General features: G+C 50.4%; 2 protein-coding genes across 5 annotated transcripts; both read right to left on the bottom strand.

The window, feature by feature from the left end:
* Nucleotides 1-7776: 7776 nt before the first annotated feature.
* ZNF70 (zinc finger protein 70) lies at nt 7777-18590 on the bottom strand. 4 transcript variants are annotated; one of them, XM_023185732.2, is made up of 2 exons: nt 18457-18590; nt 7777-11420 (listed from the first exon to the last, which is right to left on the bottom strand). In XM_023185732.2, the coding sequence occupies exon 2, from the start codon at nt 11339-11341 to the stop codon at nt 10001-10003; it is 1341 nt and encodes a 446-aa protein (XP_023041500.1). In that variant the 5' UTR covers nt 11342-11420; nt 18457-18590; the 3' UTR covers nt 7777-10000. The 4 variants fall into 4 exon arrangements, with proteins under 4 accessions (XP_023041500.1, XP_023041501.1, XP_023041499.1 ...); XM_023185733.2 differs by lacking the exon at nt 18457-18590 and adding an exon at nt 18063-18210; XM_023185731.2 differs by lacking the exon at nt 18457-18590 and adding an exon at nt 16599-17175.
* Nucleotides 18333-20057, bottom strand: VPREB3 (V-set pre-B cell surrogate light chain 3). Its single transcript, XM_023185737.1, has 2 exons — nt 19910-20057; nt 18333-18786 (listed from the first exon to the last, which is right to left on the bottom strand). The coding sequence occupies exons 1-2, from the start codon at nt 19956-19958 to the stop codon at nt 18464-18466; spliced, it is 372 nt and encodes a 123-aa protein (XP_023041505.1). The 5' UTR covers nt 19959-20057; the 3' UTR covers nt 18333-18463.
* Nucleotides 20058-23176: the final 3119 nt, after the last annotated feature.

Genomic DNA, 23176 nt, shown 5'->3' with positions numbered 1-23176 from the left:
TCATTCATTCATTCATTCATTCATTCATTCATTCATTCATTCATTCATTCAACAAACACATACGGAGCACCTTTATGTGCCAGATACAGAGTTAGAAAGGCAGCCAGGAAAAAGGAAGGAGCATAAGAAATAAAGCCTGTGCCAGGCGCGGAGGCTCACAGCTGTAATCCCAGCACTTTGGGAAGCAGAGGTGGGAGGATAGCTTGAGGCTATGAGTTGGAGACCAGCCTGGGCAATATAATAAGACCCCGTCTCTACAAAAATGTAATTAAAAAAAGAAAATAGCCGGGCGTGGTGGTGCACCCCTACAATCCCCTAGCTATTCAGGAGGCTGAGGCGGGAGAACTTGAGCCCAAGAGTTGGAGGCTACAGTGAGCTATTGTGCCACTGCACTCCAGCCTGACTCCTCTAAAAAAGAAAAGAAATGAGGCTGGGCACGGTGGCTCACGCCTGTAATCCCAGCATTTTGGGAGGCTGAGGTGGGCGGATCACCTGAGGTCAGGAATTTGAGACCAGCCTGGCTAACATGATGAAACTCCGTCTCTATTAAATGGGTGTGGTGGTGAGCGCCTGTAGTCCCAGCTACTCAGGAGGCTAAGGCAGGAAAATGGCTTGAACCTGGGAGGCAGAGGTTGCAGTGAGCCGAGATCGCGCCACTGCACTCCAGCCTGGGCAACAGAGCGAGACTCTGTCTCAAAAAAAAAAAAAGAAAGAAAGAAAGAAAGAAATGAAACAGAAAAGAAATGAAGCCCGACTTCAAGAAGTTCCAACATAGCATGGAGGAGGAGTGCAGGGAGCACAAGGGGGTGGGTGTAGGGGGGCGTCTCTATTGGGTACTCAGGGAAGATGTCCTTGATCTGATTAATTATTCAACCAAAATGACAGGCTGGATTCTAGGCACTGGGAGTACCCTGAAGGGGTTTCCAGTAAACCTGTCCTCTGCATTGGGTCTTGGAGGATAGGGGGAATTTGCCCAAGGAAGAAGGGGAGAAGAACATTCCAGGCAGAGGGAGAAGTCTGGACAAAAAGGGTGACTGGCCTGCTTGGAGAACAGGAAGTCATCCAAGTGGCTATAAGAAAAGGTAGGGGCCGGGCGCGGTGGCTCAAGCCTGTAATCCCAGCACTTTGGGAGGCCGAGACGGGTGGATCACGAGGTCAGGAGATCGAGACCATCCTGGCTAATACGGTGAAACCCCGTCTCTAATAGAAAATACAAAAAACTAGCCGGGCGAAGAGGCGGGCACCTGTAGTCCCAGCTACTCCGGAGGCTGAGACAGGAGAATGGCGTGAATCCGGGAGGCGGAGCTTGCAGTGAGCTGAGATCCGGCCACTGCACTCCAGCCTGGGCGGCAGAGCAAGACTCCGTCTCAAAAAAAAAAAAAAAAAAACAGAAAAGGTAGGAAGGCGACATGGAAGAGTTTGGGGGAAGGCTGTGAAGAGTTTTGAAGGTCAAGACAGGGAGTTTAATCTTGGTTCTTTAGGTCATAGGGAGCCCCAGTCAATTTTAACCAGAGGAGCCAAATTTATTTTATTTTGTTTTGTTTTTATTTATTTTTTGAGATGGGAGTTTCGCTCTTGTTGCCCAGGCTGGAGTGCAATGGCATGGTCCCGGCTCACCGCAACCTCTGCCTCCCAGGTTCAAGCGATTCTCCTGCCTCAGCCTCCCAAGTAGCTGGGATTACAGGTATGCAACACCATGCCCGGCTAATTTCGTATTTTTTAGTAAAGATGGGGTTTCTCAACGTTGTTCAGGCTGGTCTCAAACTCCTGACCTCAGGTGATCCACCCCCTCCTCCCATTCATCCATCAGTATTTTAGCCAAACATCTTCAATGTCAGGTGGATCCAGGTGTCCAACTCTGGGCTCCCATGTGATCCTGAGTAGTACGGGCATTTAGCAATCTTTTCCTGATTTAGAAGCACTGTAGTAGTGCCTTCTGGGCCTTCTCCACCACCCAAGTGGTAAGCTCCTTGCAAGCAAAGCTTCATCTGACACATTTTAGTGCCCTAACTCCCAGGCCTCTCCTGTCTTCCCCCACAGAAGCCCTAGAACTGGGCTGCAGCTGACCACTGGGAAGACAGGAAAGACTGTGAGACCAACTGTATGCGATGTTGTCCTGAAAAACGCGAAAATGGAGTGGCAAGTCCTGAGATCCACCAGCTAGTGTCGAGGCCTGGCATCCCTTTCTGGGAGGCTTCGTGTGAAAGCCAGTGGCATTCTGCAGACGTGAGGTCATACTTCTGAATATGCAGCAAAATACCGGGGCCAAACGCTTTGGCAAATGAATTGAGGCTAGAGAGTTGGAGAAGTGATTTGAGAGCAGGGCTGTAACCACAATACCTAACATGGGTAAGTCACCAGGTGGCAGGCTCTGAGCTAAAATCCATCTGATTGCATCTTCATGACAGTACTGTTTATAGATAAAGAAACAGAAGCCGGCTGGGCATGGTGACTCACACCTGTAATCCCAGCACTTTGGGAGGCCGAGGCAGATGGATCACCTGAGGTAGGGAGTTTGAGACCAGCCTGACCAACATGGAGAAACCCCGTCTCTAATAAAAATACAAAATAAGCCAGGCATGATGGCACATGCCTATAACCCCAGCTACTCAGGAGGCCGAGGCAAGAGAATCGCTTGAACCCAGGAGGCAGAGGTTGTGGTGAGCCGAGATCTTGCCATTGCACTCCAGCCTGGACAACAAGAGCAAAACTCTGTCTCCAAAAGAAAAAAAAACAGAAGCTGCAAAGGGTTAGGTGTTAGAGGACATGTACACAGGTAGAAGGAGACACTCAGTCTGGCTGCCCAGATGACAGAAGAGAGGTTGTCAGTCCAGGTTTCTTTGCAGCAAACAGCAAGCTTGCAAGCTTGATGGAGGTCATGCTGTAGGTATGGGGAAGGGAACTCAGGAAGAAAAGAAAGACAGGAAAGCAGCATAAAGGCTTGCAAAAAACAAAAAAAAAATCAAAAACAAACAAAAAGCAGACAAATCAAAAGAGTCTGCAGCTGAGTCCCTGACAGTCAACACTGAAATGGACTTGAGCCTTTATCTTGAGGAAGCATTATTGGTATTAAAGACTCATAAAGAGGCCCGGGCACAGTGGTTCATGCCTGTAATCCCAGCACTTTGGGAGGCCGAGGCAGGTGGATCACCTGAGGTCAGGAGATCGAGACTGGCCTGGCGAATGTAGGGAAACCATGCCTCTAATAAAAATACAAAAATTAGCTGGGCGTGGTGGCGCACACCTGTTAGCCCAGCTACTCAGGAGGCCAAGGCAGGAGAATCGCTTGAACCTGGGAGGTGGAGGTTGCAGCGAGCCAAGATCACGCCACTGCACTCTAGCCTGGCAACAGAGTGAGACTCTGTCCCTGAAAAAAAAAAAAAAATTAGCCAGGTGCAATGGCATGCACCTGTAATTTTAGGTACTCGGGAGGCTGAGGCAGGAGAGTCGCTTGATCCTGGTTGCAGTGAGCTGCGATCGCACCACTGCACTCCAGCCTGGGCTAGAGTGAGACTTCATCTCAAAAAAAAAAAAAGAAAGAAAGAAAGAAAAAATACTTCAAAATACTAATAGTGTAATAATCAACTGCACCTCATAGTTTGCTAAGCACGTTTGCATTCCTTATACCTCTGAGCCCTCCAAGGCTGTGAGTGGCATCATTCCCCCGTTACAGCTGAGGACCCTGAAGTCAGAGGCTGTAACTTGAGGAATGGGCTCAGGGCAGATCCTGGCACTGAGCCCAAATGTGATAAGAAGAGAGACAGGTGGGCCCAATGGCAGACCTATAGTCTATCCAGAAATGACACTCCACATATGGTTAATAACTCCTGGAGATGGGAGTGAGGGTTGAGCATGCCCTTTTGAGGTTAAATTAGTTAATATATATTAAAATATTAAGATGAAAATAAATTATGCCTTGCTCAATAGTATTAATGATAGAATTTCTTGTATAAAAAGAAATTACAGAAAGAACCAGAATACAAACTCTAACGATTTGTTGTTTATATACAGATGTATAGCAAAATATATACACAAATTTAAAAAATAAAATGCTGAGCTAAACTCTACCATGCAAATTCAAGAAAAGCAAAGGGCTTCAATTATAATATTTGGAAAAGACAAGTTTAAGCTAGAAATATTAAAAGAGGCAAAGAAGGTACGAAAAGGCATAGTTTTTCTGGTTTTTTTTTTTTGAGACGGAGTCTTGCTCTGTCACCCAGGCTGGAGAGTGGTAGCATAATCTCGGCTCACTGCAACTTCCGCCTCCCGGGTTCAAGTGATTCTCCTGCCCCAGCCTCCCAAGTAGCTGGGATTACAGGCAAACACCACCACGCCCAGCTAATTTTTTGCATTTTTACTAGAGATGGTGTTTCACCATTATGGCCAAGCTCGTTTCGAACTCCTGACTTCAAGTGATCCGCCCACCTCGGCCTCCCAAAGTGCTAGGATTACAGGCGTGAGCCACTGTGCCCGGCTGAGTTTTTCAATATATCTCTATTAAATATATATGCCCCAAACGTGATACTTATTTATTGATAATTTATACCCTGCCTATTTCTCAAAAATGACTTGAGAAAAACTGCACAACATAGCGACAATACACATAAATTAAAAGTGAAACAGGAATACATAAAGATATAACACACAAAAATCAAACTATGATTAGATCAGGTAAATGAGTGTTCTGTTTTGGTGTCACAGAGGCATTTAAAAATATAGTAAGTACTACAGATCTTTGTTCCAGCAAAATTCCTTCATGCACATACCCAGCTTTGTTCGATCCCTAGGGGTCTACAACCACTAAACCCCTACATGCTAAAGACTCCTAGGCAGGCCATAGACCCCAGGTTAAGAACTCTAAAGTAAATGAAAGTCAGAGAAAAGTATGGATTTGAACAAAATAATGAAAAAATGGAGTTAACAAATAGAAGTGGTAGAACAGAAACACATTTTGAGATTACACAAATGCTTTTATAAAAATTGATAATATATCCAGGCCCAAAGAAGTCCTATGGACACTTAGAAATGTTGACACCACATACAATAAGAGATAAGCAGCAATACCCTAAGCATTCATCACTTAGAAATATATATATATAGAGAGAGAGAGAGAGAGAGAGACAGAGTCTTACTCTTTCGCCCAGGCTGGAGTGCAGTGGCGTGATCTCAGCTCACTGCAAGCTCTGCCTCCGGGATTCACACCATTTTCCTGCCTCAGCCTCCAGAGTAGCTGGAACTACAGGTGCCCGCCACCACGCCCAGCTAATTTTTTGCATTTTTAGTAGAGACGGGGTTTCACCGTGTTAGCCAGGATGGTTTGATCTCCTGACCTCGTGATCCGCCTGCCTCAGCCTCCCAAAGTGCTGGGATTACAGGCGTGAGCCACCGCACCTGGCTATTTTTTGTTTTTGTTGTTGTTGTTTCCCCAGAGATGGAGTCTTGCTCTGTCACCCGGGCTGGAGGGCAGTAGCACAATCTCGGCTCACTGCAACCTCCGCCTCCCAGGTTCAAGCAATTCTCCTGCCTCAGCCTCCCCAGTAGCTGGGATTACAGGTGCCTGCCACCGAGCCCAGCTAATTTTTATATTTTTAGTAGAGATAGGGTTTTACCATGTTGGCCAGGCTGGTCTCAAACTCCTGACCTCATGATCCACCCACCTCAGCCTCCCAAAGTGGGATTACAGGCGCACACCACGATGCCCAGCTAATTTTTTGTATTTTTCCCATCTCTACGAGTTATTAACCATATGTGGAGTGTCATTTCTGGATAGACTATAGGTCTGCCATTGGGCCCACCTGTGTCTTTTCTTGTCACATTTGGGTTCGGTGCCAGGATCTGCTCTGAGCCCATTCCTCAAGTTACAGCCTCTGGGATTACAGGTGTCAGTCACCACGCCCGGCCCACTTAGAAATATTTTTAAATAATAACACTTGGGCAAAAGGAAATTCTTAATACTATAACAAAAAACACCACATATCAAAACTTACAGAGTGCAGACAAAGCTGTAACTCTAAGAAGGAGGAAAAAAAAAAAAAAATGGCCGGGGGCGGTGGCTCACATCTAATCCCAGCACTTTGGGAGGCCAAGGTGGGCGGATCACAAGGTCAGGAAAGCGAGACCATCCCGGCTAACACGGTGAAACCCTGTCTCTACTACAAAAATTAGCCGGGCATGGTGGTAGTACCAGCTACTCGGGAGGCTGAGGCAGGAGAATGGCGTGAACCCGGGAGGCAGAGCTTGCAGTGAGCTGAGATCATGCCACTGCACTCCAGCCTGGGCGACAGAGCGAGACTCCCTCTAAAAACAAAACAAAACAAAACAAAAATCATAGACCAAAGTACCTACATTTACTACAAATATTTAAAATATGATTAATTATATCTAAGTAATCTTAGAATTATAAAGTAAAAAAAACAAACAAAAAGGAGATAGAACACATATACGCTGACAAAACAAAGAGATTAGTAAATAAAAGCAAGAGTTGGAGTTTTGTACTACTCAGCAACATCTAAGTAAACCACTGCCGTAAAAAGAAAAAAAAAGGACAACAAAAACAAAAACAAAGAACAACTAAATTAAAAGATCACTGATTAAAATATTGCCAGGGATGATCTTTTATAACTTTACAGTTTGAGAATCTAAATAGAATGAGAGGGTTTTAAATAAATATCTAATAAGCCGGCCAGGCGCCATGGCTCACGCCTGTAATCCCAACACTTTAGGAGGCCAAGGCAGGCAGATCAGGAGGTCAGGAGTTTGAGACCAGCCTGACCAACATGGTGAAACCCCATCTGTACTCAAAACACAAAAGTTAGCCAGGCATGGTGGTGCATGCCTGTAATCCCAGCTACTCAGGAAGCTGAGGCAGGAGAATCACTTGAATCCAGGAGGCAGAAGTTACAGTGAGCCGAGACAGCACCACTGCACTCCAGCCTAGGCGACAGTGAGACTCTGTCTAAAAAAAAAAAACAAAAAAAACCTATAAAACAAGGAAAGAATTTGAACAGAGGGAATGAGGCTCTGGGGCTCTGGTCATACTTCCAAAAAAGAAAAGTACCTGGTCTTATCATGTTTATCTGTTAACCCCTGGGGGAGAGGGGGATCTTCATCTCCATGTTACACAAAAATTAGAAAAAGAGAGGGAGGGAGAGGAGGAGAAAGTGCATATTTCAAAATGCAGGAAGAACACAGAATTATAAGCTGGGAGTGATGCTGGAGTGAGCAGTGGCGGCCTGAACTCCATGTGCTCAGAGTGGGTAAAGCAGGTTGGCCGAAACGAGGGTTTATGTGCAGAAAAGCTCCTGAAAGTTGGTTTTAAGGAGAGTGGTGACTTGTGCAAAGTGATGCTTTAAAAATCAGTTTGGCTGGGGTGTGCAGGAAGGATGGGGAGGGAGAGACCAAAGGTAGGTAACAGACATTTGCCAGATGATAACGGTGGGGGAGAGCGGCAGGGGTAAAGAGGAGGTAGATCTTTCAGGGGCCCCTGCTTGATGTCGCCTGCTGTCCCAACTACATCCTAGCATTCTCTCTTCACTCTTGATAGAGACAGACCTGAAATGAGGCCACTTGCAGGCAATGCCCAGGGCACCACCCAGTTGGTCCAACTGGTCACAGGGTTCTGGTGGACAATGGAGTGCTGGTTAAATGTTAAATGTTTCACATACGTAGCAAAGACAGGGGCTGGACAGAGGCATGACCAGAACTCCCACCATGACCTCTCCAGCCCATCATATCTGTCATTTGGAAATCTCTGGCCTATCAAGCCCAACTTAATTATGGCTTTCCCATGTTTATTCATCAAAACTAGGCATAATGGCCATGCTGAGCTTCTGATCAGCTGAAATAGCCAGTGTTACCATGATGAGGTTATGTTAGCTCAGCCATAAATGTTGGAAACTTCAAAACAGCCTAGACTGCCTCCTTCCCCACTAGCTCTGAGGAACCCGAGGGAAGTCAGGACTAAAGAGATCCCCGAGGCCCCAAACACTTTCCAAGCGCTCAACTGACCATCACTGCCTGAGCCCATCCCTGAGGCTCCGGGTACAGGGAGCAGGGAGTGGGGGCACAGAGACAGAATGGCCTTCAAGCTCTGCTCAGCCAAAGCCAGCAGGCTGACATTGGAAGCTGTCAAGGGATGCATAAAAGCCCAGCACGGGCCGGGCGCGGTGGCTCATGCCTGTAATCCCAGCACTTTGGGAGGCCCAGGCAGGCAGATCATGAGGTCAGGAGATCGAGACCATCCTGGCCAACATGGGGAAACCCCGTCTGTACTAAAAATACAAAAAATTACTCAGGCATGGTGGCACGTGCCTGTAGTCCCAGCTACTCAGGAGGCTGAGGCAGGGGAATCGCTTGAACCCAGGAGTCGGAGATTGCAGTGAGCAGAGATCACACCACTGCACTCCAGCCTGGAGACAGAGCAAAACTCCATCTCAAAAAAAAAAAAAAAAAAAAAGCCCCGCACAGGGCCCACAGCCTGGCTGCACACTAGGAAGTTATAATCACCTGGGGAGCTTTAAAACCTGCCACCCCTGGGGCTGATTGAACTGGGCCGGGTGGGACACAGGCAATGGTACTGTTTAAACAAGGCCCACATGAACTTCTAGTTGGCAGGCGGGGAAGACAGAATATGGAAGCGCAGAATGACACTGCTGCTACAGGAGGCTCAGGATGGCGTCCAAGAGGACGCGTCCTTGTGTGGGACAGTGCATCCACAGGCATACACAGCCCAGGATGCAAGGGGAGGAGGGAGGGAAAGCCCTCTTCAATAAGACGTCCCACCGCTCACAAACCAGATGGGAACATCTCTCCAGTCCGCAGAAATGCACAGGGGTGGGGCAGGGGTCACTCTGGGAATCTGTCCTCAGTCACCATGACTGCTCACAGTGGCCAAAGCACTTTCACCATGGCTGCATTCTGAATGGCAGCCTGGCACCAACCCTTAGAGGCACATGGCCAGTTCCCATTACCCCAACTCTTCGATGGGGAAATGGAGCCTGGGGAGGTTACAGAACTTGTTCAAGTTCACGCAGCTAGGAGGGGGTGGAACTAGGACTTGAACCCAGACCTTCTGATTAGAACACGGCCTCCTCCAACAAGCCACCCAGCTTTCCAGGTCCCCTGACGCTGGGGTAGGAGGGCTGCGTCATCGTCAGACCAGACCAGACCCAGGCCCTGCTAATGTCCAAGGCACACTGTGGTCTTGGGGACACTGTGTCTCAGGGAGGGGTTATTCCTGGAGGGCAGTCACATCCAGTGCCCAGGCTGAGTCACAGCTGGGTGTCAAACATCCTCCGGCCAACAGGATCAAATCTCTATCCTCCTGTAACAGAGCTGTCTGAGGGAAACTGCCCTAGGGCTAAGGAGAGGGTTAAGAGACCATGCCCAGGGGCTCACCACCCGTACCCCCAATCCCAAGACCCACCCTCCAGACCTGCCTTTGTTCTGCAGACCTGTTTTGGTTGTCCCCACCAATGCCCAACCCAGTGAGAAAATTACACTTTGCTGCTGACACTTCTACTTTTGAATTCATTTTTCTTCCACTGATTTGGACAGTGAGTGTGGTTTCTGTCTTCTAAAAGTGCCAGACCGCAGCCTGATTTTTTAAAGAGTTCATTTGATATTTTCCTGGGTTTAACTCAACTTTCTCCCTCTTGGCATTTATTCTTCTTCTGGATTCTGGGAAAAGCAAAGACAGGGTAAAATGAAATCCTGTAGGCTTGGGAGTCAAATGCAAGAAGGAGAAACTGAAGGCCAGCTCTCTTTTCCAGCTGCCCTCCCTATCGCCCCGCCTTCTCTTCCATGCAGAAAACCTGCTGAGAGCTGGCGTGCTTGGCCGGGGGCCACGTGGGGCCTTCCTGCTAGTGGGATGTTCAAGAGCGCTTAGGTTGGAGGGTTTCCATTCAGCATCAGGGAGGTAGGTGGGGTCTTGGAGACCATGCGATGTGGAATAAGGGCTCCATCTAGCACAGGCTTTCAAGCTTTGTGTGGGCTCCTCTTTCTATAGCTTCTCCCCAGAATGAATCTTCTGATGGCGAATCAGGTGCGAGCTCCCCCGGAAGGACTTGCCACACAGATTGCACACGTAGGGCTTCTCTCTGGTGTGGGTTTTATAGTGCTCGATGAGGGCTGACCGGTGCCGGAAGGCTTTGCCACACTCGCAGGTATAGGGCTTCTTGCCAGTGTGGATTCTCTGGTGCTGGATCAGCGCAGAGCTGTGGCAAAAGGCCTTGCCACACTGACAGCACTCGTAGGGCTTCTCACCGGTGTGGATGCGCTGGTGCTCGATGAGGGAGGAGCTCTGGCTGAAGGCCTTCCCGCACTTCTGACATTTGTAGGGCTTCTCGCCGGTGTGGGTCTTGCGGTGCTCAATGAGGTTGGAGCTCTGGCTGAAGGCCTTCCCACACTCATCACATTTGTATGGTTTCTTCCCAGTGTGGATCCGCTGGTGTCGGATGAGGTGTGACCTGTGACAAAAGGCTTTCCCACAGAGATCGCACTCGTGAGGTTTCTTTAGGGTATGGATCTTCCGATGCTGGCTCAGGCCCGAGCTCTGGTTGAAGGATTTCCCACATTCCTTACACTGATAAGGTCTCTCTCCTGTATGAATCCTCTCGTGTTTTCTGAGGCTGGAGCTCCGGCTGAAATCCTTCCCGCATTCCCTGCATTCGTAGGGCCTCTTTCCGGTGTGGATCTTTTGGTGCTGCGTGAGGGCTGAGCTCTGGCGGAAGGCCTTCCCACACTCCCGGCACTCATAGGGCTTCTCCCCGGTGTGGATGATCTGGTGCCTGAGCAGGTGGGAGCTCTGGCTGAAGGCCTTCCCGCACTCACAGCACTCATAGGGCTTCTCCCCGGTGTGGATCACCAGGTGTCGGAGCAGGTGCGAGCTCTGGCTGAAGGCCTTCCCACACTCTCGACATGCGTAGGGCTTGGCTGGTTGTGGGGTTCTGTGAAGCGTGTTAGGTCCTGAGTCCCCTCTGTCTGTTTCTGCACAATCGCATGGACTGGGTTCTTCACTGTGGATTATCTGACACACGCTGAGGTCGGATTTCTGGAGAAAGGTTTGTCCGAAGAGCTCATCATCCTGGGGTCTGGTTCCTGGGGGGATACTTTGATGCTGAACAGGGCTTGAGCACAAACTGAAATTCCCCTCATAATCATCATGTTCTTCGTCTTGCTCACCAAGAGGGATCTCCTTGTAGATCACAGCCATTTGCTCCAAACCTCTTTCCTGAAGAAAAGGGTCCCCCAGGTCCTCCCCTGGGAAAAGTCCTCGTTGTGACTCTAACCTGTTCTCAAATGCAAAGGTCTCGCCAAACTTGGTTGCTGGGGGAACCTCCATTGTGAATCTGCTATCATCCCCAATGGTTGTATTTCTTTAAAAATGTTCTTCTTTGGGCTACACTTAATGTTCTGACAATCTGAAAAGAAAACAGGAACGCTGTCAAGTCAGCAAGTCAAGCAGCTCATGTCCTAGAATGCCGGCTTCCTGTCCTAGAATCTAGAAATAACCAAATATGCATAAGACACAATCTTGCCCTGAAGATGATCCCAAATGAGTTAGAGGCAAGTTTTGCTTAGCACAGACAACTGAAGGCAGACAGACAGACACAATCAAGTGCCACATCATGGTGTCTAGACTCTACGGGCTGAAGGTGTTCAGAAAGGTGAGCTAAAACAGGAAGTGGGGGCTGGGCGCGGTGGCTTACACCTATAATCCTAGCACTTTGGGAGGCCGTGGCTGGCAGATCACTACAGGTTAGGAGTGACCAGCCTGGTCACATGGTGAAATCCCGTCTCCGCTAAAAATACAAAACAATTAGCCGGGTGTGGTGGTGGATGCCTGTAATCCCACCTACTAGGGAGGGTGAGGCAGGAGACTCACTTGAACCTGGGAGGCAAAGACTGCAGTGAGCAGAGATCACCCCACTGCACTCCAACGTGGGTGACAAAGCGAGACTCTGTCTCAAACAACAACAACAACAACAACAACAACCAGGAAGTGGGGCCATTGCAGAAAAGGAGCAAGACTCCAGCTACTGGGTGACAGAAAGAGAAAGAGAACTCTTCCCTTACCCTAGTTCAGCCGCACTCCCTCCAGCCAAGTGCCCCAGCCTGGGAGTCAGCATAGCTGCTGTTATTCTCACCTAACTGGTCCCCTCCTATCTACTTCCTGAGGCTGCATGGGCAGCATCTCTGTCTCTCAGTCCTCACTGCCACTCTGCAGCTCAGGCTTCAGTGTTACCTCCTGGGATCTTTTTAGTGCTCACCTCCAAACTAGCTGCTGACCTCTGGTTTCCACCTCTCCCTCTGGTGCATGCCCTACACTAACAATAGAGTCAAATATCTAAAATGTAAGCCTGATTATGGATTATGGTGGTTCCCTTTTTTTTTTTTTTTTGAGATGGAGTTTCACTCTTTCGCCCAGGCTGGAGTACAGCGGTGCGATCTTGGCTCACTGCAACCTCTGCCTTCCAATTTCAAGTGATTCTCCTGCCTTGGCCTCCCAAGTAGCTGGGATTACAGGTGCCCACCACCATGCCTGGCTAATTTTTGTATTTTTAGTAGAGACCGGGTTTCACCATGTTGGCAAGGGTGGTCTCAAACTTCTGACCTCAAGTGATCTACCTGCCTCAGACTCCCAAAGTACTGGGATTACAGGCGTGAGCCACCATGCCCAGCCTGGTGGTTCTCTTCTTAGGATCTTGTGACAGCCCAACTCCTTCACACCTGGCCCTTCCAGTCCACCTCCTGCCTGTCTCTCCTATACACTTCTTCTTTTTCATTTGAGATATGCTCTCGCCCTATTGCCCAGGCTGGAGTATAGTGGTGTGATCTTGGTTCACTGAAACCTCTGCCTCCCAGGCTCAAGTGATCCTCCCACCTTAGCCTCCTGAACAGCTGGGACTACAGGTGTACACCACCACACTCTGCTAATTTTTTAAATTATTTATTTTTGTAGAGATGAGGTTGCACTGTATTGCCCAGGCTGGTCCCTCCAACCCTTCCAATTTTCCAGCTTGATGACTAATTTGCACTCCTGTTGTCTGGTCCTAACAGGTAAGGACAATTCTCAGACTGCCATTTGCTCATCCTTCAGGACTTGTCCAAATGTCCCCTTTTCTTTGCACCCTCAGGTTGTTCACCATCTCAGGCCCTCACCATTATCTTGAAAATCCCCTAAGGGCAAATACTGCGCTCCTTCATTTCAGAAGCTCCAGCCCCCAGCACAAAAGCATAATTCCAATGAACACAGTTGTTGAATAAGTGATCAAATGGAGGAAAAGCCATTTGTTTTTGTGCTAGAACTGTCACTTTTTTTGGTCAAAGAACACTTTAGTCAAATAAGTCAACTGTCTAGGACAGGGGTCCCCAACTCCCAGGGTGGGGGACAGGCACCGGTCTGTGTCCTGTTAGGAACCGGGCCGCATAGCAGAAGGTGAGTAGAAGGTGAGCGAGCATTACAGCCTGAGCTCTGCCTCCTATCAGATCAGCAGCGGCATTAGAGTCTCATAGGAACTCGTACCCTATTGTGAACTGTGCATATGAGGGATCTAGGTTGTGCACTCCTCATGAGACTCCAACACCTGATGATCTGAGGTGGAACAGTTTCATCTCAAAACCATTCCCCATGTCCCCCACCCATTCAGGGAAAAATGGTCTTCCGCAAAACTGGTCCCTGATGCCAAAAACGTTGGGGATCACTGGTCTAGGAGATATAAATAAATAAAACAGACAAAAGCAGAGCTGCTCCAGTTGAAGGAGGGCGCGTTAGCAGGGACAATGAAGGAAGCTAGAACAGCCCACTCGGCACTCCCCCTCCCAGCTGTGGCCCCTGAAGAAGCCCCAAAGAGCTCTATTCAGAAACTTCTGTGCTAGATAAAGGCAAAGTCTTCAGGTGACACAATAACGATAGCAACAGCTCATATTCACTGAGCACCTACTATGTGCTAGGCATTAATAGGTCCTTCATGGCACCTCATTTAATCTTCACAACTCTATACAAAGGTACTATTATCCTTATACTGAATCTAGGGAGTAACTGCCTTAAATATATATATATATATACTAAATTAACCAGAATAGTCAGAACTCATTTCTACTTGAAAAAAATTTTTTTTGGTTGAGACAAGGTCTCACTCTGTCACCCAGGCTGGAGTGCAGGAGTGGAATCACTGCTCACTGCAGCCTTGACCTCCCAGGCTCAACTGATCCTCCCACCTCAGCCTCTCAAGCAGCTGGGACTACAGAGGCAAGTCACCACACCCAGCTAATTTTTTATTTAGAGATGAGATAATATTATGTTGCCCAGGCTAGTCTTGAACTCCTGGGCTCAAGCAATCCTCCCACCTCCACCTCCCAAAGTGCTGGATTTCAGGCATGAGCCACCATGCCCAGCAGAAATGATTTTTTTTTTTTTTTTTTTTTTTTGAGATGGAGTCTCACTCTTGTTGCCCAGCCGGGAGTGCAATGGCGCAATCTCGGCTCACTGCAACCTCCGCCTCCTGGGTTCAAGCAATTCTCCTGCCTCAGCCTCCTGAATAGCTGGGATTACAGGCACTCACCACCAGGCCCGGATAATTTTTGTATTTTTAGTAGAGACGGGGTTTCACCATGTTGGCCAGGCTGGTCTCAAACTCCTGACCTCAGGTGATCCGCCCGCCTTGGCATCCCAAAGTGCTGGGATTACAGGCGTGAGCCACCACGCCCGGCCCAGAAATGATTTTTTTAAATGATTTTTCAGCCAATAGAAAGACTGGATATATTTTTAAACAGGACTGAACTAAAGTATTTTCTTTTTCCAGAACGGAGTGCAGGGGTGTGATTACAGCTCACTGGAACCTCTGGCTCCCGGGCTCAAGTGATTCTCCTATCTCAGCCTCCTAAGTAGCTGGGACACCATCCTGGCTAACACAGTGAACCCCGTCTCTACTAAAAATACAAAAAAATTAGCCGGGCTGGGTGGCGGGCACCTATAGTCCCAGCCACTTGGGAGGCTGAGGCAGGAAAATGGCGTGAACCCAGGAGGCGGAGCTTGCAGTGAGCAGAGATCGCGCCACTGCACTCCAGCCTGGGCGACAGTACGAGACTCTGTCTCAAAAAAAAAAAAAAAAAGAAAGAAAAAAGAAAAAAGAGAAAAAGAAAAGAAAAGAAACAAAAGTAGCTGGGACTACAGGCACGTGCCTCGCCTAATTTTTGTACTTTTTGTGGAGACGGGTTTTCGCCATGTTGCGCAGGCTGGTCTCGAATTCCTGAGCTCATGCGATCCACCCATCTTGGCCTCCTAAAACGCTGGTATTACAGGCATGAGCCCCCTCGCCCAGCCCTAAAGTATTTTCAAAAATTCTTAGATCACTTCAACTCCTCTCCCCCTCCCCCTCCTCTTCAGCAACCCATAATCTCCAACCCTTCCAGCTCTCACTCAATTTATGCTTTTCGACCTCATGAAATCCAAGCCATTTTTACTCTAGTTCTCCTTTGCCAGTTCCACCCCTTCTCCATCCAGCTTAGACTCTTACTATGCGCGTCACTTAACTCTCACGCTCCAGCACCATGCTCCTCACCTCCTCGTCTGGCTGCAACTAGCCGCTAAGTCCCAGCCTTCTCTACCAGTTCCTCCTAAGTTGTTAAATGTTGCCAAGAAAAATCATACAACTATGTATGGCACCACGACAAATTTCGAGTTTCCGATTTCAGCTGGGACCTCAGCTCTGGCATCCGATGACCTCCTCATTGCCAAGTCCCTCTCTTCTCAGTCCTCACCTTCCCACCCCATCTGGCACTGCTCTCCAATACCTCCTTCTCAAAACCCTTCATTTCAGAGGTTGCAAATTGGCAGCCTGGAGATCTGCTACGTTATGTTTGGCTCTCGAAGAGTTCGGCTTTTCCTGTTCATTTTCCTTAGTTGCCAATATTTAAAACTCAGTAGGTTTCTGGCTTTCTCTTGAAAAACGAAGATGTGACAATATCCCTTCACCCGCCCACATTGCCTACCTGGGTGCATGAAAGCTTTGAGCTACCCCCCCCCCCCAACCCCATCCCCACCCTCGCTTTCTTCCCTTGGCTTCTGAACGCTTTCTTCCCAATTTTCATGCCTTCCAAGTTCTCTTTCTTGATATCTTTAGATTGCAACTCTTCCTCCGCCCACCTGTTAAATCCTGATGTTCTCAAACTTCCCTCGGTAGAGGTTTTCCATTCCCACTATGTAGCCCCTACACGCTGAAGTCTCCACTCAGGATAAAAAGTTGGCAACCCTTTATCTGTCTCCCACAACATGTTAAGTGTTTTTGGACCGAAAATGCAACGGTCTGCAACTCCATGCTTCCCACCTCTGTCAGGGCCTTCTCTGGGTCCTTCTGCATCTGTCATCCCATCCTCCAGAGAGTCCCTAGGGCCTGGGCACCCTGCAAACCCTTAGTGTAGTCAAGGTTTCCTGGCTGGGGACCCAAGAGTGGCCACGGACCCGCACACGCTGCCCAGGCGGCGACGTGGCGCCCCTACAGGTTTCCCCGCTATTCGGGACACGCGCACCCAGGGCCACCGGAGAGACAGGTGGTCAGGCGGACTTGGGTCACACCGACGGACGCGGGGCCACTCACCTGGGCCGGGGCGGGGCAGCTCACCTGGGCCGGGGCGGGGCCGCAGGCGGGCGGGGCGGGGCCGCACCGGAGCTGCTCCAACCCGCGGCCGACGCGGCCGACGCTGCCTTGCTCCGCTGCAGCTGCTGACGCTGTGCCCGTGGCCGCCAGAGAGCCCAGAGCCCCGCCCCCGACCCGCGGGCACTTCCGGGACCACTCTAGGCCGCGCGGAGGTCCCGGCGTCTCGGTGGTCCCACCTCGCCGGGGTTTGCCGCGGGTAGCCGCCCGGGCCCCGGAACATAAGGACCCGAGTCAGGAGAGCCTCTCCGGTCGGCATGGTGGCTCTGGCCCTCCGGGAAACAGAGATGGGCAGGCGTTGGCAGGAGAGTAGAGGAGGAAACAGGTCGGGACGAGCGGGCGGACCTCGAGCCGCCGGCACTCGGGGAATCTGCGCTGGGGCTGGGTGCAAGCCAGAAGCTACTGAAGCAGCTGGGGTCTTCAGGGAAAGGAGAGTGGAGCCCCAGAGCTGTCGACCCTGTCACTCTACACAGGCACCGGGGTCCTGTTAGGATCTGCCTCCCTCAACCTGTTTCAAGGGTAGCCCTGGTCCTGCCTGCCCTCCCCGCCCCCAACAGAAAGAGATGAGAAGGGGCAGGCGAAGAGCTAGGAGTGTCTGCGGGACCATCCCAGGACCCTGAGCCCTGCAACTCTGCATCCCAGGGCTGACTTCGACCTGAAGCGCCGCCTCTCAGGCGCACTGGGAGGGAAGAGGAATGTGTTATTGAAATCTACGCCCCCCTGGCCGGGCGCAGTGGCTCACGCCTTTAATCCCAGCAGTTTGGGAGGCCGAGGCGGTTGGATCACGAGGTCAGGAGTTTGAGACTCAGCCTGACCAACATGGCGAAACCCTGTCTCTACTAAAAATTAGCTGGGAGTGGTGACACGCGCCTGTAATCCCAGCTACTGAGGCAGGAGAATCGTTTGACCCTGAAAGGCGGAGGTTGCAGTGAGCCAAGATAGTGCCATTGCACTCCAGCCTGGGCGACAGAGTGAGACTCATCTCAAAAAAAAAAAAAAAAAAAAAAAAAAATCTCCACCCGCTCCTTGCTGCTGATGGCAAGACTGACTCCTCCACCCAGTGTTCTGCCCATGCCCGCCCCAGCTCAGGTGCAGCTGCCCAGCTTGTGGGAGAGCTTCCCTCCACAGACCTTGGCCCAATCACAGGACATCAGGAGAACACACTGTCCCGAGAAAAGAGATTCTGCCCCAGCCATCTGCCCACCTGCCTTCAGCACCCTCAGCCATGGCGCTCGAGTGCCCCCGCATGCTACCTACACACACCTGCCTTCCTGCCCCATCAATGCTCTGTCGGGCCTTGGGCACAGATTCCAAGGGGTAGGCAGTGGCTGCCCCTCCCCAAGCCAACAGCCTGAGCGTCATGGGGACCAGCCACCCTAGAGCCATAACCCTTGGACCATAACCAACCATGCAGAGTTGGGGGCGTCAAGGGCTGGTTCCTTTTTCTCCCTGCAGCTCCTCAGGTCACAGGAAGGTCAGGCTACCAGTTTGAGTCCCCAGGGGGCCAGGGGGGAGTCTGGGCCATGCCCCAAGAGTCTCAGGTGCTTCCTCTTTGACAACGGTCCCCAGAATCCCCATTCCCCCGCACACTGCACCCCACCCCAAGAGTGGGTCTTCAACTCCCAGACCCACCACAGTCACATTTTTCAGCCAGGATCTCATGACCCTCACAATAGCTGTTGTTGACATGTTGAATATTATTAACCCATTTTACAGAGGGGAAGCAAGGCTCAGAGAAAGTTAAAAACGGACCCAAGGTCAGGGGCAGAAACGGGAGGCAGAGGGGAGGCACTTCTCTCACCCCATCCCTAGGGACCAAAGCCGTAGCCAACAGAGCAGTAGTAATCCGCGTCATCTTCAGGCTGCACAGGACTGATGGTGAGGACACAGGCATTGTGGGCCTCATCCTTGGCTGCAGAGAATCGATCAGGGATGTCAGCAGGCCGGTGGTGATCCTCCTCCGAGCGGTAGTAGAGGAGATATCGAGGGGCACTGCCTGCCCGCTGCTGGTACCAGGACACACCATAGTCCCTGATGGTGACGTGCTGGGGGCTGAGCGTGCAGGAGAGTTGAGCCACTTGGCCTGGGAAGACCAGCAGTGCATCCGGCTGGGCCAGGACTGTCTGGGAGACTGAGAGACACAAACCCACTCAGGCCCAGCCTGAGCTCCTTCTCTCCCACCCCTGCCCTATGAAAACTTGGTTGGACTCCATGGAGACTTCCAGTTCCAAAGGGCTCACAGCCCAGTGCTATGGGATTAGCAGTGAATGGGGCGCAGGAGGCCTGGTTCTGTGTGACTTAGGGTGCCCTCTCTGAACCTCCATCTCCCTTTGTGAGTGAGGGATTTAGAGTTAGCCCCCAAGTCCCCATTAGTGCCATATCCTAAAGGATCCGTGTTCAGTTAAAGGCCCAGAGCTCAGAAGGTTGGACTAGCAGCCTCTAGTTCTCTCTGCTACCCACCCACGTTTCTGAAGAACTGCACCCCTCCTCCCCCACTTCCCTGCCCACTTCACTTCAGCTCTTCCAAACCCTGAATACAGACTAACCAACCCCAGGAAACTCCTGGGCTGTCCCACACATCTACTCAGCCTCAGGAAACTGGCTGCAGGGACCCTCTCAGGGAGGTTAGATTGCCTCAGGTCCTGTGGGGTAGGGACCAGCCCACAATAGCTTCCCCTGTGAAAAACAAGGAGACCCAAAGTCAGAGTCCGGGGCTCTAATGATCTGGTCGTTCACCAATGGGAAAATCAAGACCCACACAGGGAAGTGATTTGCCCCAGGTCAAGGGCAGAGCTGCCTGAAGCCAGGTCACCCCTCTACCTCAATACTCCATCCAGCCAGGCGTGGTGGCTCAAGCCTATAATCCTAGCACTTTGGGAGGTTGAGGTGGGCAGATCACCTGAGGTCAGGAGTTTGAGACCAGCCTGACCAACATGGAGAAACCCTGTCTCTACTAATAATACAAAATTAGCCGGGTGTGTTGGCGCATGCCTGTAATCCCAGCTACTCAGGAGGCTGAGGCAGGAGAATCACTTGAACCCGGGAGGTGGAGGTGCATTGAGCCGAGATTGCGCCATTGCACTCCAGCCTGGGCAACAAGAGCAAAACTCCGTCTCAAAAAAAAAAAAAAAAAAAAAATCCCTCCCAGGACCTGCTCTACTGTCCCCATCCATTTGCCTCCTTGCAGGGGCCTTCTGGGGCCAGTACTGTTCCCCACCCCACACCCAGGTGAGTGAGACCCAGGGAGGATTCACCTGACAGGAAGGTCCCCATCAGAAGGAAGCTGAGGCACCAGCAGGCCATGGCCAGAGGCAGGGAGGCAGGCAAGGAGAAGTTCTGCAAGGCTATATGCTCCAGGTGCTTTGGGGCACAGGGCTGGGAAGGCCACTGGACCACAACAGAGCATGCAAATCAGCCTATTGACTGAGGAAGGGGGGGCGGTGACTGGAGCCCAATGGCCAAGCCCCATCTTCCCAAATGCCAGGGCCCTGGCACCACAAGGCCTTCTAAGAACAGGAGCCCAGAAGTCCTCATGTGCAGTTATAGCAGGTAGAAGTCTACTTTTTTTTTTTTGAGACGGAGTCTTGCTCTGTCGCCCAGGCTGGAGTGCAGTGGCCGGATCTCAGCTCACTGCAAGCTCCGCCTCCCGGGTTCCCGCCATTCTCCTGCCTCAGCCTCCTGAATAGCTGGGACTACAGGCGCCAGCCACCTCGCCCGGCTAGTTTTTTTGTATTTTTTAGTAGAGACGGGGTTTCACCGTGTTAGCCAGGATGGTCTCGATTTCCTGACCTCGTGATCCTCCCGTCTCGGCCTCCCAAAGTGCTGGGATTACAGGCTTGAGCCACCGCGCCCGGCCGAAATCTACTTTTTTTATTGAGGTACAACTAGCATACAGTAAAGTGCATAAATCTTAAGTATATAGCTTGATGATTTTATGTATATGTATGTATGCCCGCATATGCACGCGTGCGCGCGCGCGCACACACACACACACACTCCTGCAACCTCCACCCAGATCAAGATTTAGAAAATCTCAGCTGAGGGCGGTGGCTCACGCCTATAATCCCAGCACTTTGGGAGGCCGAGGAAGGCAGATCACTTGAGGTCAGGAGTTCAAGACCAGCCTGGCCAACATGGTGAAATCCCATCTCTACTAAAAATACTAAAATTAGCTGGGCATGGCGGCGGGTGCCTGTAGTCCCAACCACTGGAGAGGCTGAGGCAGGAAAATTGCTTGAACCCGGGAGATGGAGGTTGCAGTGAGCCAAGATCGCACCACTGCACTTCAGCCTGGGTGACAGAGCGAGACTCCGTCTCAAAAAGAAAAAAAGAACATCTCCATCTCCCCAGAGGCCCCCTCAGTTAATAATGACCTGCACCCTCAAGGGAATCATCATTCTGACTTCTATCACCTTAGATTAGTTTTTGCCTGCTCTAGAGCTTCAACTATAAGTGAAACGATAGTGTGCCCTCTTTTGTGCTGCTGCTTTTGTTGAACATGATGGGAGTGATCCATGTGTGTGCAGCAATATTTCATTCATGCCCATAGCTGTGTGTAATCCATTGTGTGAATGCACCGTAATCAGTTTCTCCATTCTCCTATTGTTAGCCATTTGGATGCTCTCCAGTCTTTGGCCATTACAAAGAAAACTTCTGTGAATGTCTCTGTCCATGTCTTTTGGTGCACTCATTTGTGCTGGAGAGACACCCAGGAATGGAGCTGCCAGATAGCAAGGAAAGAATACATTTAGCTTTACTAGGTCTGCTAGGGTTCCCCATGTGTTTTTATCAATCTGGTCTTCCACCAGCGGAGTAAGAGAGTTTACAGTGACTTCGCATCCTTGCCAGCACTTGACATGAATTATCACAACCTTTAATTTGCTAGGATTCCAAGTAGCTGAGGTGGTTTTGAACTTGGGTTTGAATCCTAGCTCCTGCTCTTCTTAACTGCATTACTTCGGCCAAGTTACTCCCCCCCACTGTGCCTCAGTTTTCTCATCTGGAACATGAAGTTAAGCATAATGCCAGACTGAGGATTGTGAAAATGCAAAGATGGGACCTATTTGCTAAGTGCTGGCCACAGGGCGTGGATTAACCATGTCATGTATTTTCTGTATTCCAATGCTCTGTAATCTGGGGCCTTGTTGACCATTGTGGGACTGACCCTCCCAGGGTTACCCAGCCTCTATAGATAGTAAATAACTCTTTTTCTTTTTTATCAGACAGAGTCTCGTTCTGTCGCCCACGCTGGAGTGCAATGGCGCTATCTCCGCTAACTGCAACCTCTGCTTCCCGGGTTCAAGGGATTTTCCTGCCTCAGCCTCCCAAGTACCTGGGATTACAGGCATGCGCCACCAGGCCCAGCTAATTCTTTTTGTATTTTTAGTGAAGATGGGATTTCACCACATTGGCCAAGCTGATCTCAGTCTCCTGACGTCAAATGATCCATCTACTTTGGGCTCTCAACGTGCTGGGATTACAAGCATGAGCCACCTCACCCAGCCATAAGAGTAAATAACTCCTCTGAAAGCATGCTTTTCAAACGCAAGTCAACTAATCCCAGCCCCCTCAACTCCCTCCTTAATCTGCTTTTATACTCCACCTGCCCTAATCTCTCCAGGTCTACGCACCAGACAACTAGGGACAGCCCATGCTCCAGAATCCACTTTAATTATTCAGTCCTAACCTGCCGGCCCAGCCTTGGACACCACAATAGAGGCCCTTGCCCACAGTTCCTCCCACTCCTTCTGCTTCCTGTGTGGCACACCTTGGTGTACTCCCTTTTTTAGGGGAACTTTGAGTAACAAACTATCTTTTCTTTCTTTCTTTCTTTCTTTTTTTTTTTTTTGAGACAGAGTTTTGGAGTTTTGCTCTTTGTTGCCCAGGCTGGAGTGCATTGGTGCGATCTCAGCTCACTGCAACCTCCACCTCCCCGGTTCAAAGTGATTCTCCTGCCTCAGCCTCCCAAGTAGCTGGTATTTTTTTTAGTAGAGACGAGGTTTCACCACGTTGGTCGGTTTCACCGTGTTGGTCAGGGTGGTCTGGATCTCCTGACCTCATGATCTGCTCTGCTTCCCAAAGTGCTGGGATTGAAGGCAACCTATGGATCACAAACTATGTTTCAATGGCACTTTCCCCCTGCTCCACCCCTCCCCTCCCCTTCCCTTTCCTTTCTTCTCTTCTCTTTTCTTTTCGTTTCTCTTGACACAGAGTCTCGCTCTGTCGCCCAGGCTGGAGTGCAATAGCACGATGCTCGGCTCACCACAACCTTCGCCTCCTGGGTTCAAGCGATTCTCCTGCCTCAGCCTCCCTAGTACCTGGGACTACAGGCATGCACTGCCATGCCCAGCTAATTTTTGTATTTTTAGTAGAGACAGAGTTTCACTGTGTTGGCCAGGCTGGTCTCAAACTCCTGACCTCGTGATCCACCTGCCTCGGTCTCCCAAAGTGCTGGGATTAAAGGTGTGAGCCACCACGCCCGGCCACAAACTATGTTTTCAATGACACTTTCCCCCCTCCCC

The sequence above is a fragment of the Piliocolobus tephrosceles genome, chromosome 19, assembly GCF_002776525.5.
Source record: "Piliocolobus tephrosceles isolate RC106 chromosome 19, ASM277652v3, whole genome shotgun sequence".
NCBI lineage: Eukaryota > Metazoa > Chordata > Mammalia > Primates > Cercopithecidae > Piliocolobus > Piliocolobus tephrosceles.
Note: the sequence above shows the minus strand (reverse complement) of the source record. Positions and strands in the feature narration are given on the sequence as shown.